At 52.5% G+C, this 13,978-nt stretch overlaps 1 protein-coding gene across 3 annotated transcripts in view; it reads left to right on the forward strand.

The window, feature by feature from the left end:
- The window catches only part of nfxl1 (nuclear transcription factor, X-box binding-like 1), a 99,188-nt gene that overhangs the window by 37,616 nt on the left and 47,594 nt on the right, over positions 1-13,978 (forward strand). For all 3 annotated transcript variants that reach the window (XM_045721371.1, XM_045721369.1, XM_045721370.1), the window contains exons 13-16: positions 2,114-2,234; positions 3,841-4,000; positions 5,748-5,836; positions 6,676-6,697. In XM_045721371.1, the coding sequence (XP_045577327.1) occupies positions 2,114-2,234; positions 3,841-4,000; positions 5,748-5,836; positions 6,676-6,697 (392 nt within the window). The remainder of the gene's footprint in view (positions 1-2,113; positions 2,235-3,840; positions 4,001-5,747; positions 5,837-6,675; positions 6,698-13,978) is intronic.

Below are 13,978 nucleotides of genomic sequence, written 5' to 3' on the forward strand. Positions count from 1 at the left end.
TGGGTCTGTGTTTCTGTGTTTCGTGTGTGTGTGTGTGTGTGTGTGTGTGTGTGTGTGTGTGTGTGTGTGTGTGTCTGTGTTTCTGTGTTTGTGTGTGTGTGTGTGTGTGTGTGTGTGTGTGTGTGTGTGTGTGTGTGTGTGTGTGTGTGTGTGTGTGTGTGTGTGTGTGTGTGTGTGTGTGTGTGTGTGTGTCTGTGTTTCTGTGTGTCTGTGTTTCTGTGTGTGTGTGTGTGTGTGTGTGTGTGTGTGTGTGTGTGTGTGTGTGTGTGTGTGTGTGTGTGTGTGTGTGTGGTTCTACTTCCTCTGCTATGTGTCTTGTATTATTTATTGTGTCCTGTGATGTGATTGGCTGATAACAGGCTAGCGGGAGAAACAGTGATAATTTATTCACGTTCCTCGTCTCTGTTCGTTGACCTTTGGGCCGGCGCCGTACCGCCTGGGGAAGGTTTGGGTGGGAAACGACGTCGATAGGTTATCAGTTACCGATGGCGATAGGTCTTATATACACACACACACACACACACACACCTCGCAGACACACACACCTCGCATACACACACACCTCGCAGACACACACACACACACACCTCGCAGACACACACACCTCGCAGACACACACACACACACACACCTCGCACACACACACACCTCGCACACACACACACCTCGCAGACACACACACCTCGCAGACACACACACACACCTCGCACACACACACACCTCGCACACACACACACCTCGCAGAGAGACACACACACCTCGCAGACACACACACACACCTCGCACACACACACACCTCGCACACACACACACCTCGCAGAGAGACACACACCTCGCAGAACCCCCCTCTAGGAAGGGTGGAACCCCCCTCTAGGAAGGGTGGAACCCCCCTCTAGGAGAGATGGAACCCCCCTCTAGGAAGGGTGGAACCCCCCTCTAGGAAGGGTGGAACCCCCCTCTAGGAAGGATGGAACCCCCCTCTAGGAAGGGTGGAACCCCCCTCTAGGAAAGGTGGAACCCCCCTCTAGGAGAGATGGAACCCCCCTCTAGGAAGGGTGGAACCCCCCTCTAGGAATGGTTGAACCCCCCCTCTCTAGGAAGGGTGGAACCCCCCCTCTAGGAAGGGTGGAACCCCCCCTCTAGGTAGGGTGGAATCCCCCCCTCTAGGAAGGGTGGAACCCCCCCTCTCTAGGAAGGGTGGAACCCCCCCTCTAGGGAGGGTGGAACCCCCCCTCTAGGTAGGGTGGAATCCCCCCCTCTAGGAAGGGTGGAACCCCCCCTCTCTAGGAAGGGTGGAACCCCCCCTCTAGGGAGGGTGGAACCCCCCCCTCTAGGGAGGGTGGAACCCCCCCCTCTAGGGAGGGTGGAACCCCCCCTCTATTAAGGGTGGAACCCCCCCCTCTAGGGAGGGTGGAACCCCCCCTCTAGGAAAGGTGGAACCCCCCCTCTAGGAAGGGTGGAACCCCCCCTCTCTAGGAAGGGTGGAACCCCCCCTCTAGGAAGGGTGGAACCCCCCCTCTAGGGAGGGTGGAACCCCCCCTCTAGGAAGGGTGGAACCCCCCCTCTATTAAGGGTGGAACCCCCCCTCTAGGGAGGGTGGAACCCCCCCTCTAGGAAGGGTGGAACCCCCCCTCTAGGAAGGGTGGAACCCCCCCCTCTAGGAAGGGTGGAACCCCCCTCTAGGAAGGGTGGAACCCCCCTCTAGGAAGGGTGGAACCCCCCCCTCTAGGAAGGGTGGAACCCCCCCTCTAGGAAGGGTGGAACCCCCCCTCTAGGAAGGGTGGAACCCCCCCAAGGGGGAACCCCCCCCTCTAGGAAGGGTGGAACCCCCCCCCCTCTAGGAAGGGTGGAACCCCCCCCCCTCTAGGAAGGGTGGAACCCCCCCTCTAGGAAGGGTGGAGATCAGTGATGATTATATTCCAGGTTATATTCCAGTCTGTAGAGTGTTGGTTTACAAACTATATAGTAAAACAAGGTTTAATGTGTGTTGAACTAATCTCATTAGTCCCTTCTAAGTTATATACTACAATAATCTCTGGCAATATATTATTCATTCATTCATTCAGTTCCACAGTAGATGCACCAGTCGCTTTGCGTTGTCTGTGTTTTACAGGAAGCTGTTATCCCTGTCCTGAGACTGTGGATGTCAAGTGTGTGTGTGGATCCACCTCTCTGACTGTTCCCTGTGGGAGGGAGAGGACTACCAAGCCCCCACGCTGTAAAGAACTGTGCAGGTAACACACACACACACACACACACACACACGGGACGACACACACACACACACACACACACACACACACACACACAGGACGACACACACACACACACAGGACGACACACACACACACACGGGACGACACACACACGGGACGACACGCACACACAGGAATTAAATCAAAATATATTTTATATTCGAGTATCTTCAAAGTAGCAACCCTTTGCCTTGATGACAGCATTGCACACTCTTGGCATTCTCTCAACCAGCTTCATGAGGTAGTCACCTGGAATGCATTTCAATTAACAGGTGTTCCTTATTAAAAGTTGATTTGTCGAATTTCATTCCTTCTTTAATGCGTTTGAGCCAATCAGTTGTGTTGTGGCAAGGTAGGGGTTGTATACAGAAGATAGCCCTATTTGGTAAAAGACCAAGTCCATATTATGGCAAGAACAGCTCAAATAAGCAAAGAGAAATGACAGTCCATCATTACTTTAAGACATGAAGGTCAATGACCCAACAAACCTCCGGGCTGTGTAAGGGCTATTTGACCAAGAAGGAGAGTGATGGAGTGCTGCATCAGATGACCTGGCCTCCACAATCACCAGACCTCAACCCAATTCAGATGGTTTGGGATGAGTTGGACCGCAGAATGAAGGAAAAGCAGCCAACAAGTGCTCAGCATATGTGGGAACTCCTTCAAGACTGTTGGAAAAGCATTCCAGGTGAAGCTGGTTGAGAGAATACCAAGTGTGTGCAATGCTGTCATCAAGGCAAAGGGTGGTTACTTTGAAAAATCTCATTTTTGGTAACACATAGTTTTGGTATTTTTGGTAACATAGTTTTGGTATTTTTGGTAACGTAGTTTGGGTATTTTTGGTAACATAGTTTTGGTAGTTTTGGTAACACATATGGAATCATGTAGTAAAGTCTTCTCTGTTATTCTACAATGTAGTAAATAGTGATATATTGTTTGTGATTGACATTGTTGTATTTGTGCCCACTATGTGATGTCGTTGTGCTGTTATGTTTGAGATAAAAGTCAAAATAGGGACAGAAAAAAAACACACCCTCTCTAAATGACTTTCGTCCCACCTTTCATCCCACCTTTCGTCCCACCTTTCGTCCCACCTTTCATCCCACCTTTCATCTTTCATCCCACCTTTCATCCCACCTTTCATCTTTCATCCCACCTTTCGTCCCACCTTTCATCCCACCTTTCATCTTTCATCCCACCTTTCGTCCCACCTTTCGTCCCACCTTTCATCCCACCTTTCATCTTTCATCCCACCTTTCGTCCCACCTTTCATCCCACCTTTCATCTTTCGTCCCACCTTTCATCCCACCTTTCATCTTTCATCCCACCTTTCATCCCACCTTTCATCCCACCTTTCATCCCACCTTTCACCTTTCATCCCACCTTTCATCTTTCATCCCACCTTTCATCCCACCTTTCATCCCACCTTTCACCTTTCATCCCACCTTTCATCTTTCATCCCACCTTTCATCCCACCTTTCATCTTTCATCCCACCTTTCGTCCCACCTTTCATCCCACCTTTCATCTTTCATCCCACCTTTCATCCCACCTTTCATCTTTCATCCCACCTTTCATCCCACCCAGGTCTCCCTCGTCCTGCCACCACGCCAGCAGAGAGACCCATCGCTGCCACCCTGGTCCCTGTCCTCCCTGTCGCCAGGTCTGTCTCCTGGCCCTGCCGCGATGCCAACACCCCTGTCCTCAACCCTGCCACGACCAGGTTATGGTGAAGACCAGCGACAGGGTGAGTGTGTGTGTGGGAGAGTAGGGGTGAGTGTGTGTGTGAGAGAGTAGGGGTGTGTGTGAGAGAGTAGGTGTGTGTGTGTGTGAGAGTAGGGGTGTGTGTGTGAGAGAGTAGGGGTGTGTGTGTGAGAGAGAGAGTAGGGGTGTGTGTGTGTGAGAGAGTGTGGAGAGTAGGGGTGTGTGTGTGAGAGAGAGAGTAGGGGTGTGTGTGTGTGGTGTGTGTGTGTGTGTGTGTGTGTGTGTGTGTGTGTGTGTGTGTGTGTGTGTGTGTGTGTGTGTGTGTGAGAGAGTAGGGGTGTGTGTGTGAGAGAGAGAGTAGGGGTGTGTGTGAGAGAGTAGGTGTGTGTGTGGAGAGAGAGTAGGGGTGTGTGTGTGTGAGAGAGAGAGTAGGGGTGTGTGTGTGTGTGTGTGTGTGTGTGTGTGTGTGTGTGTGTGTGTGTGTGTGTGTGTGTGTGTGTGTGTGTGTGTGTGTGTGTGTGTGAGGTGTGTGTGTGTGTGTGTGTGAGAGAGTAGGGGTGTGTGTGTGAGAGAGAGATTAGGGGTGTGTGTGTGTGTGTGTGTGTGAGAGAGAGAAGGGGTGTGTGTGTGTGTGTGTGTGTGTGTGTGTGTGTGTGTGTGTGTGTGTGTGTGTGGCGGGGTGTGTCCGGGGTGCGTGAGAGAGAGTAGGGGTGTGTGTGTGAGAGAGAGAGTAGGGGTGTGTGTGCGTGCGTGCGTGCATGTGTGGTGTGGTGTGTGTGTGTGCGTGCGAGTGTGTGTGTCTGTGTGTGTGTGTGTGCGTGCGTGTGTGATCGCCATGGGAACGCCACCCTTATAGTGGAGAAAATAACAACAAGGACTCCTATTGGTCGGTTTCCCTAATCTCTCTATTGCAGTCAGTCTGTCTGTCACCATCTTCCTGCATCCATAGGGGGCAGGTTAGCGGAGGGGGCAGGTTAGCGGAGGGGGCAGGTTAGCGGAGGGGCCAGGTTAGCGGAGGGGCCAGGTTAGCAGAGGGGCCCAGGTTAGCGGGGGGGCCCAGGTTAGTATAGTAGAGAGGCCAGGTTAGTATAGTAGAGAGGCCAGGTTGGCGGAGGGGCCAGGTTGGCGGAGGGGCCAGGTTAGCGGAGGGGCCAGGTTAGCGGAGGGGCCAGGTTAGCGGAGGGGCCAGGTTAGCGGAGGGGCCCAGGTTAGCGGAGGGGCCCAGGTTAGCGGAGGGGCCCAGGTTAGCGGAGGGGCCCAGGTTAGCGGAGGGGCCCAGGTTAGCGGGGGGGCCCAGGTTAGCGGAGGGGCCAGGTTAGCGGAGGGGGCCAGGTTAGTATAGTAGAGAGGCCAGGTTAGTATAGTAGAGAGGCCAGGTTGGCGGAGGGGCCAGGTTAGCGGAGGGGCCAGGTTAGCGGAGGGGCCAGGTTAGTATCGGAGGGGCCAGGTTAGCGGAGGGGCCCAGGTTAGCCAGGTTAGCGGAGGGGGCCAGGTTAGCGGAGGGGGCCAGGTTAGCGGAGGGGGCCAGGTTAGCGGAGGGGGCCAGGTTAGGCCAGGTTAGCGGAGGGGGCCAGGTTAGCGGAGGGGGCCAGGTTAGCGGAGGGGGCCAGGTTAGCCAGGTTAGCGGAGGGGGCCAGGTTAGCGGAGGGGCCAGGTTAGTGTTGTGGTTTACATAATGACAATGTCATTAGTTATGTCAGGACCAATCAGAACAGCTGATTCAGAATGTTTTTACTGGACTCCTACATGTATGCTGTGGTACTTCCTGTCTCAGACTTCCTGTTTTGCAGGTCCTAGCGGGCCCGTGGGAGCAGTCTGCAGAACCGGCGTTTGTCCGTAAAGCTCTGCCCTGCCCACCCTGCCTGGTCCCAATACCCACGTATGTTACACACACACACACACACACACACACAACACACACACACACACACACACACACACACACACACACACACACACACAGTAACACACACAGTAACACAGACAGTAACAGAGCTGTACCTTGGGCTGTCCAGACCGCTGCAGTAGTAAGACAGGGGTGATGAGTTGTAGTTCCACACACCCCCCACCACACAGCCAGCGGTTACCCCCCCACACGGCCCACCACACGGCCAGCGGTTACCCCCCCACGGCCAGCGGCCCCCCCCACACGGCCAGCGGTTACCCCCCCACACGGCCAGCGGTTACCCCCCCACAAGGCCAGCGGTTACCCCCCCACAAGGCCAGCGGTTACCCCCCACACGGCCAGCGGTTACCCCCCCACAAGGCCAGCGGTTACCCCCCCACGGCCAGCGGTTACCCCCCCCACGGCCAGCGGTTACCCCCCACACGGCCAGCGGTTACCCCCCTCCCTGCCAGCGGTTACCCCCCCTCCCTGCCAGCGGTTACCCCCCCCACGGCCAGCGGTTACCCCCCCCCACGGCCAGCGGTTACCCCCCCACACGGCCCCCCACACGGCCAGCGGTTACCCCCCACACGGCCAGCGGTTACCCCCCCACACGGCCAGCGGTTACCCCCCCACGGCCAGCGGTTACCCCCCCACACGGCCAGCGGTTACCCCCCCCTCCCGGCCAGCGGTTACCCCCCCTCCCTGCCAGCGGTTACCCCCCCCTTGCGGGGGACATGTGGTCCTGTTGATGTGGTCTGGTCCAGTGTGCGTCACTGCGCTGCTGGTTCTGGGGGAGATTCAGACTGAACTCATATTTTCCTCTCTTACAGGGCCTGTCTTGGAGAGCATGAGGTAAGCTGAGAACTTTGGTTATTTACTTTCCACATCCCTCCCCTCCCTCCCTCTCTCCCTCCCTCTCTCTCTCTCTCTCTCTCTCTCTCTCTCCCTTTCTCTCTCTCTCTCTCTCTCTCTCTCCCCTCTCTGTTTCTCTCTCCCTCTCTCTCTCTCTCTCTGTCTCTCTCTGTCTCTCTCTCTCTCTCTCTGTCTCTGTCTCTCTCTCTCTCTCTCTCTCTCTCTCTCTCTCTCTCTCTCTCTCTCTCTCTCTCTCTCTCTCTCTCTCTCTGTTTCTCTCTCCCTCTCTCTCTCTCTCTCTCTCTCTCTCTGTCTCTCTCTCTCTCTCTCTGTCTCTGTCTCTCTCTCTCTCTCTCTCTCTCTCTCTCTCTCTCTCTCTCTCTCTCTCTCTCTCTGTCTCTCTCTCTCTCTCTCTCTCTCTCTCTCTCTCTCTCTCTCTCTCTCTCTCTCTCCCTCTCTCTCTCTCCCTCTCTCCCCTCGGTTTCTCTCTCTCCATCAATTCAATTCAATTCTCTTTATTGACATGATTTAACAATGTAGCTTCCCCTGTAGCTCAGGTGGTAGAGCATGGTGTTTGCAACGCCAGGGTTGTGGGTTCGATTCCCACGGGCGGACCAGTATAAAAAAAAAATGCATGAAATGAAATGTATTCACTACTGTAAGTCGCTCTGGAAAAGAGCGTCTGCTAAAATGACTAAAATGTAAATGTATATATTGCCAAAGCTTATTTTGGATATTTACAATATGAAAAATAAATAAAAAATGAGAATCAAAATTGTCACCGGGACAACAGTAACAACAATAACCAAGGGTCAGAATAACCATACATTCAACAATAACAATAATCATACAGTAGAGGACATGTGCAGGTTGATTGGTCTGTCAGACACTGTCCCTCATCTTATGGCAGGCAGCAATGTAGTGCGTTGCCAACCCACAGCTCTCTGCGTCCTCCCCCAACAGGACGGGTAGCCTATCCTCATCAGAGAGGTCTTTAAAACCTTAAATAAAGGTTTCAAATTTGTGGAAAATGACACACTCTTAATTGTTTTATATGTTGTACATTTTGTCAGGAAATGCAGCTCCGTCTCAGGTTCTGCTGTGGTGCAGTGGTTGCACAGCCTTTCCTCTACAAGGAGCCAGGTTTTCCTGTGTCTACCCTTCTCAATAGCAAGGCTGTGCTCACTGAGCCTGGACTTTGTCAAGGATTTTCGAAGGTTTTGATCAGTAACCATGGTCAAATAGTTAGCCACGGTGTACTGTCGATTTAGGGCCAGATAGCACTGCATTTTGCTTTGTGCTTGTGCTTGTGTTTCCCAATAAGCAATGTAGTTTTGTTTATATTGGCCTAATTCTGCCCTGCATGCATCGTTTGTAGTTTTCCACTGCCTCATTAAGGTGTCCACTTATTTTTAAACCTAAGTAATTGTTATGTGTACAGTACCTGCTATATTTTGTACCAGTTGAGAACTTTGGTCTAATTCCCTGAGATCTGGATCTTCTCTGGAAAATCATTATTTTTTTGTCTTTTTGGGGATTACTCTCAGGGCCCAGGTCTGGCAGTACTGCTCTAGCAGGTCCAGACTCTGCTGTAGGCCAGGTGCTGTGGGTGACAGCAGGCATAGGTCATCTGCGAAGAGGAGGCATTTAACTTCTGATTTGTGGAGACTAACACCAGAGGCTGAGGATTTTTCTAGAATAGTGGCCAATTCGTTGATGTAAATATTGAAGAGTGCAGGGCTCAGATTGCAACCCTGGCGAAGTCCCCGTCTGTGGTTAAAGAATTCAGATTTTTTTCTTACCAATTTTAATGCCAGTATACATTGATTTAATTATGTCATATGTTTTACCCCCTACACCACTTTCAATAACTTTGTAGAACAGTCATGTATGCCAAATAGTATCAAATGCTTTTTGGAAGTCGATAAAGCAAGCGTATATTTTGGTATTATTTTGGTGGACATGTTTATCTATCAGGGTGTGTAAGGTGTAAATTTGATCAGCCGTGCGACGTTTTGGATATAAATCCAATTTGGCTTTTACTCAAGACATTGTGCTTATTAAGGAAGTTTAGAACTCGTACATGTATAATACTACAGAAAACCTTCCCCAGGTTACTGGTCACACAAATGCCTCTGTAATTGTTAGGGTCAAATTTGTCTCCGTTCTTAAAGATTGGGGTTATGAGTCCTTGATTCCAGATGTCAGGGAAATAACCTACACTCAGGATCAAATTAAACAGTTTTAATATAGCCAATTGAAATGTTGCACTGCTTTCTGGGTATTCTTCTGTGCTGTTTTGGGCCCATCTGTATCCATCCCTCTCTCCCCCCTCCGTCTCTCTCCCCCCTCCGTCTCTCTCTCCCCTCACCGGGTCTCTCCCCCCCATCCTTCTCTCTCCCCTCCCTCTCTCTCCCCTCCCTCTCTCTCCCCTCCCTCTCTCTCCCCTCATCTCTCTCCCCTCCGTCTCTCTCTCCCCTCATCTCTCTCCCCTCCGTCTCTCTCTCCCCTCATCTCTCTCCCCTCCGTCTCTCTCTCCCCTCGTCTCTCTCCCCTCCGTCTCTCTCTCCCCTCCGTCTCTCTCTCCCCTCCGTATCTCTCTCCCCTCCGTCTCTCTCTCCCCTCCGTCTCTCTCTCCCCTCCGTCTCTCTCTCCCCTCCGTCTCTCTCTCCCCTCCGTCTCTCTCTCCCCTCCCGCTCTCTCCCCTCCCGCTCTCTCCCCTCCCGCTCTCTCCCCTCCCGCTCTCTCCCCTCCCGCTCTCTCCTCCCTCTCTCTCCCCTCCCTCTCTCTCCCCTCCGTCTCTCTCCCCTCCGTCTCTCTCCCCTCCGTCTCTCTCTCTCTCCCTCTCTCTCCCCTCCCTCTCTCTCTCCCTTCCCTCTCTCTCCCCTCCGTCCCTCTCTCTCCCCTCCCTCTCTCTCTCCCTTCCCTCTCTCTCCCCTCTGTCTCTCTCTCTCCCCTCCGTCTCTCTCCCCCTCCGTCTCTCTCCCCCTCCGTCTCTCTCCCCCGTTCTCTCCCCTCCGTTCTCTCTCCCCTCCGTCTCTCTCTCCCCCGTTCTCTCTCCCCTCCGTCTCTCTCCCCTCCGTCTCTCTCTCCCCTCCGTCTCTCTCTCCCCCATTCTCTCTCTCCCCTCCGTCTCTCTCTCCCCTCCGTCTCTCTCTCCCCTCCGTCTCTCTCTCCCCCCTCCGTCTCTCTCTACCCCCGTTCTCTCCCCCCTCCGTCTCTCTCTCCCTTTCGTCTCCCTCTCCCCCTCCGTCTCTCTCTCCCCTCCGTCTCTCTCCCCATTCTCTCCCCCCGTTCTCTCTCCCCTCGTCTCTCTCTCCCCTCCGTCTCTCTCTCTCCCCTCCGTCTCTCTCTCTCCCCTCCGTCTCTCTCTCTCCCCTCCGTCTCTCTCTCTCCCCTCCGTCTCTCTCTCTCCCCTCCGTCCTCTCTCCCCTCCGTCTCTCTCTCCCCTCCGTCTCTCTCCTCTCCGTCTCTCTCTCCCCTCCGTCTCTCTCCCCTCCGTCTCTCTCTCCGTCTCTCTCTCCCCTCCGTCTCTCTCTCCCCTCCGTCTCTCTCTCCCCTCCGTCTCTCTCTCCCTTCCCTCTCTCTCTCCCCTCGTCTCTCTCCCCTCGTCTCTCTCCCCTCCGTCTCTCTCTCCCCTCCTCTCTCTCTCCCCTCTCTCTCCCTCCGTCTCTCTCTCCCCCTCCGTCTCTCTCTCCCCCTCCGTCTCTCTCTCCCCTCCCTCTCTCTCCCCCTTGTTCTCTCTCCCCTCCCTCTCTCCCCCTCCCTCTCTCTCTCTCCCCTCTCTCTCTCTCCCCTCTCTCTCTCTCCCCTCCGTCTCTCTCTCTCCCTCTCTCTCCCCTCCGTCTCTCTCTCTCCCCTCGTCTCTCTCCCCTCGTCTCTCTCCCCTCCGTCTCTCTCTCCCCTCCCTCTCTCTCTCCCCTCTCTCTCCCCTCCGTCTCTCTCTCCCCCCTCCGTCTCTCTCTCCCCCCTCCGTCTCTCTCTCCCCTCCCTCTCTCTCCCCCTTGTTCTCTCTCCCCTCCCTCTCTCCCCCCTCCCTCTCTCCTCCTCTCTCTCCTCTCTCTCTCCCTCTCTCTCTCTCCTCTCCTCTCTACTCTCTCCTCTCTCTCCCCTCCCTCTCTCTCCCCTCCGTCTCTCTCTCTCCCCCCTCCCTCTCTCCAGTGATAACCTAAAGGTTGTCAGACCAACAGAAGTCTTGTTTGCTTTTCACATCCCTCCTTCACTCCTTTCCTCATTTCCAAATGTCATGTCATCCCTCTTTCTAGCTTTCTCTCTCTCTCCCCTCCCTCTCTCTCCCCCCTGTTCTCTCTCTCTCCCTCTCTGACCTTTCAACCAATGGGAGCTTAGCTAAACAAAACAGGAAGAACATAAACAGTTTGATCATGAGAACGTGGGCGGAGGGAGGGAGGGAGGGAGGGAGAGAGGGAGGGAGGGAGGAGGGAGAGGAGGGAGGAGGGAGGGAGGAGAGGGAGGGAGGGAGAGAGGAGGGAGGAGGAGGGAGAGAGGGAGGGAGGGAGGAGAGGAGGAGGGAGGGAGGGAGGGAGGAGGGAGGGAGAGAGGGAGGGAGGGAGGAGAGGAGGGAGAGGAGGGAGGGAGGGAGGGAGGGAGGAGGGAGGGAGAGGGAGGGAGGGAGGGAGGGAGGGAGGGAGGGAGAGAGGGAGGGAGGGAGGGAGAGAGGGAGGGAGAGAGAGAGAGGAGGGAGAGAGGGAGGGAGGGAGGGAGAGAGGGAGGGAGGGAGGGAGGAGAGAGGAGGGAGGGAGGGAGGAGGGAGGGAGGGAGAGAGGGAGGAGGGAGGGAGAGGAGGGAGAGAGAGGAGGGAGGGAGGGGAGAGAGAGGGAGGGAGAGGGAGGAGGAGAGGAGAGAGGAGGGAGAGGGAGGGAGGGAGGAGGGAGGGAGAGAGAGGAGAGAATTGTAGTGCAATCTGATTTGTTCAGGAAATTGTTACTCCTAAATTACATACTTATTATTATTACTTATTATTATTACTTATTATTATTATTATTATTACTTATTATTATTACTTATTATTATTACTTATTATTACTTATTATTATTACTTATTATTATTACTTATTATTACTTATTATTATTACTTATTATTATTACTTATTATTATTACTTATTATTATTACTTATTATTACTTATTATTATTACTTATTATTATTACTTATTATTATTACTTATTATTATTACTTATTATTACTTATTATTATTACTTATTATTACTTATTATTATTACTTATTATTATTACTTATTATTATTACTTATTATTACTTATTATTATTACTTATTATTATTACTTATTATTATTATTATTACTTATTATTATTACTTAGAGGTTCAGTACTTGGCAAGACATTTCAGTTTTTCATTTTTTATTCATTTTGGCAAAATTTCTAAATGCATAATTTCACCTTGACACGAGGGTGTGTTGTTTCACCTTGACACGAGGGTGTTGTTTCACCTTGACACGAGGGTTTGTTGTTTGACCTTGACACGAGGGTGTTATTTCACCTTGACACGAGGGTGTTGTTTCACCTTGACACGAGGGTGTTTGACCTTGACACGAGGGTGTTGTTTCACCTTGACACGAGGGTTTGTTGTTTGACCTTGACACGAGGGTGTGTTGTTTGACCTTGACACGAGGGTGTTATTTCACCTTGACACGAGGGTGTTGTTTGACCTTGACACGAGGGTGTTTGACCTTGACACGAGGGTGTTGTTTGACCTTGACACGAGGGTGTGTTGTTTGACCTTGACACGAGGGTGTGTTGTTTGACCTTGACACGAGGGTGTTGTTTCACCTTGACACGAGGGTGTTTGACCTTGACACGAGGGTGTTTGACCTTGACACGAGGGTGTGTTTGACCTTGACACGAGGGTGTTGTTTCACCTTGACACGAGGGTGTGTTGTTTGACCTTGACACGAGGGTGTGTTGTTTGACCTTGACACGAGGGTGTTGTTTCACCTTGACACGAGGGTGTTATTTCACCTTGACACAAGGGTGTGTTGTTTCACCTTGACACGAGGGTGTTGTTTCACCTTGACACGAGGGTGTGTTGTTTGACCTTGACACGAGGGTGTGTTGTTTGACCTTGACACGAGGGTGTTGTTTCACCTTGACACGAGGGTGTTTGACCTTGACACGAGGGTGTTTGACCTTGACACGAGGGTGTGTTTGACCTTGACACGAGGGTGTTGTTTCACCTTGACACGAGGGTGTGTTGTTTGACCTTGACACGAGGGTGTGTTGTTTGACCTTGACACGAGGGTGTTATTTCACCTTGACACGAGGGTGTGTTGTTTGACCTTGACACGAGGGTGTGTTGTTTCACCTTGACACGAGGGTGTTGTTTCACCTTGACACGAGGGTGTGTTTGACCTTGACACGAGGGTGTTGTTTCACCTTGACACGAGGGTGTTGTTTCACCTTGACACGAGGGTGTGTTGTTTCACCTTGACACGAGGGTGTGTTGTTTGACCTTGACACGTGGGTGTTATTTCACCTTGACACGAGGGTGTTGTTTCACCTTGACACGTGGGTGTTATTTCACCTTGACACGAGGGTGTTATTTCACCTTGACACAAGGGTGTGTTGTTTCACCTTGACACAAGGGTGTTGTTTCACCTTGACACGAGGGTGTTGTTTGACCTTGACACGAGGGTGTTATTTCACCTTGACACGAGGGTGTTGTTTCACCTTGACACAAGGGTGTTGTTTCACCTTGACACGAGGGTGTGTTGTTTGACCTTGACACGAGGGTGTTATTTCACCTTGACACGAGGGTGTTGTTTCACCTTGACACGAGGGTGTGTTTGACCTTGACACGAGGGTGAGTTTGACCTTGACACGAGGGTGTTATTTCACCTTGACACGAGGGTGTGTTTGACCTTGACACGAGGGTGTGTTTGACCTTGACACGAGGGTGTTATTTCACCTTGACACGAGGGTGTGTTTGACCTTGACACGAGGGTGTGTTTGACCTTGACACGAGGGTGTTGTTTCACCTTGACACGAGGGTGTTGTTTCACCTTGACACGAGGGTGTGTTTGACCTTGACACGAGGGTGTTATTTCACCTTGACACGAGGGTGTTGTTTCACCTTGACACGAGGGTGTTTGACCTTGACACGAGGGTGTTTGACCTTGACACGAGGGTGTGTTTGACCTTGACACGAGGGTGTTGTTTCACCTTGACACGAGGGTGTGTTGTTTGACCTTGACACGAGGGTGTGTTGTTTGACCTTGACACGAGGGTGTTATTTCACCTTGACACGA

This window comes from Salmo salar, chromosome ssa07 (genome assembly GCF_905237065.1).
Source record: "Salmo salar chromosome ssa07, Ssal_v3.1, whole genome shotgun sequence".
Lineage (NCBI taxonomy): Eukaryota > Metazoa > Chordata > Actinopteri > Salmoniformes > Salmonidae > Salmo > Salmo salar.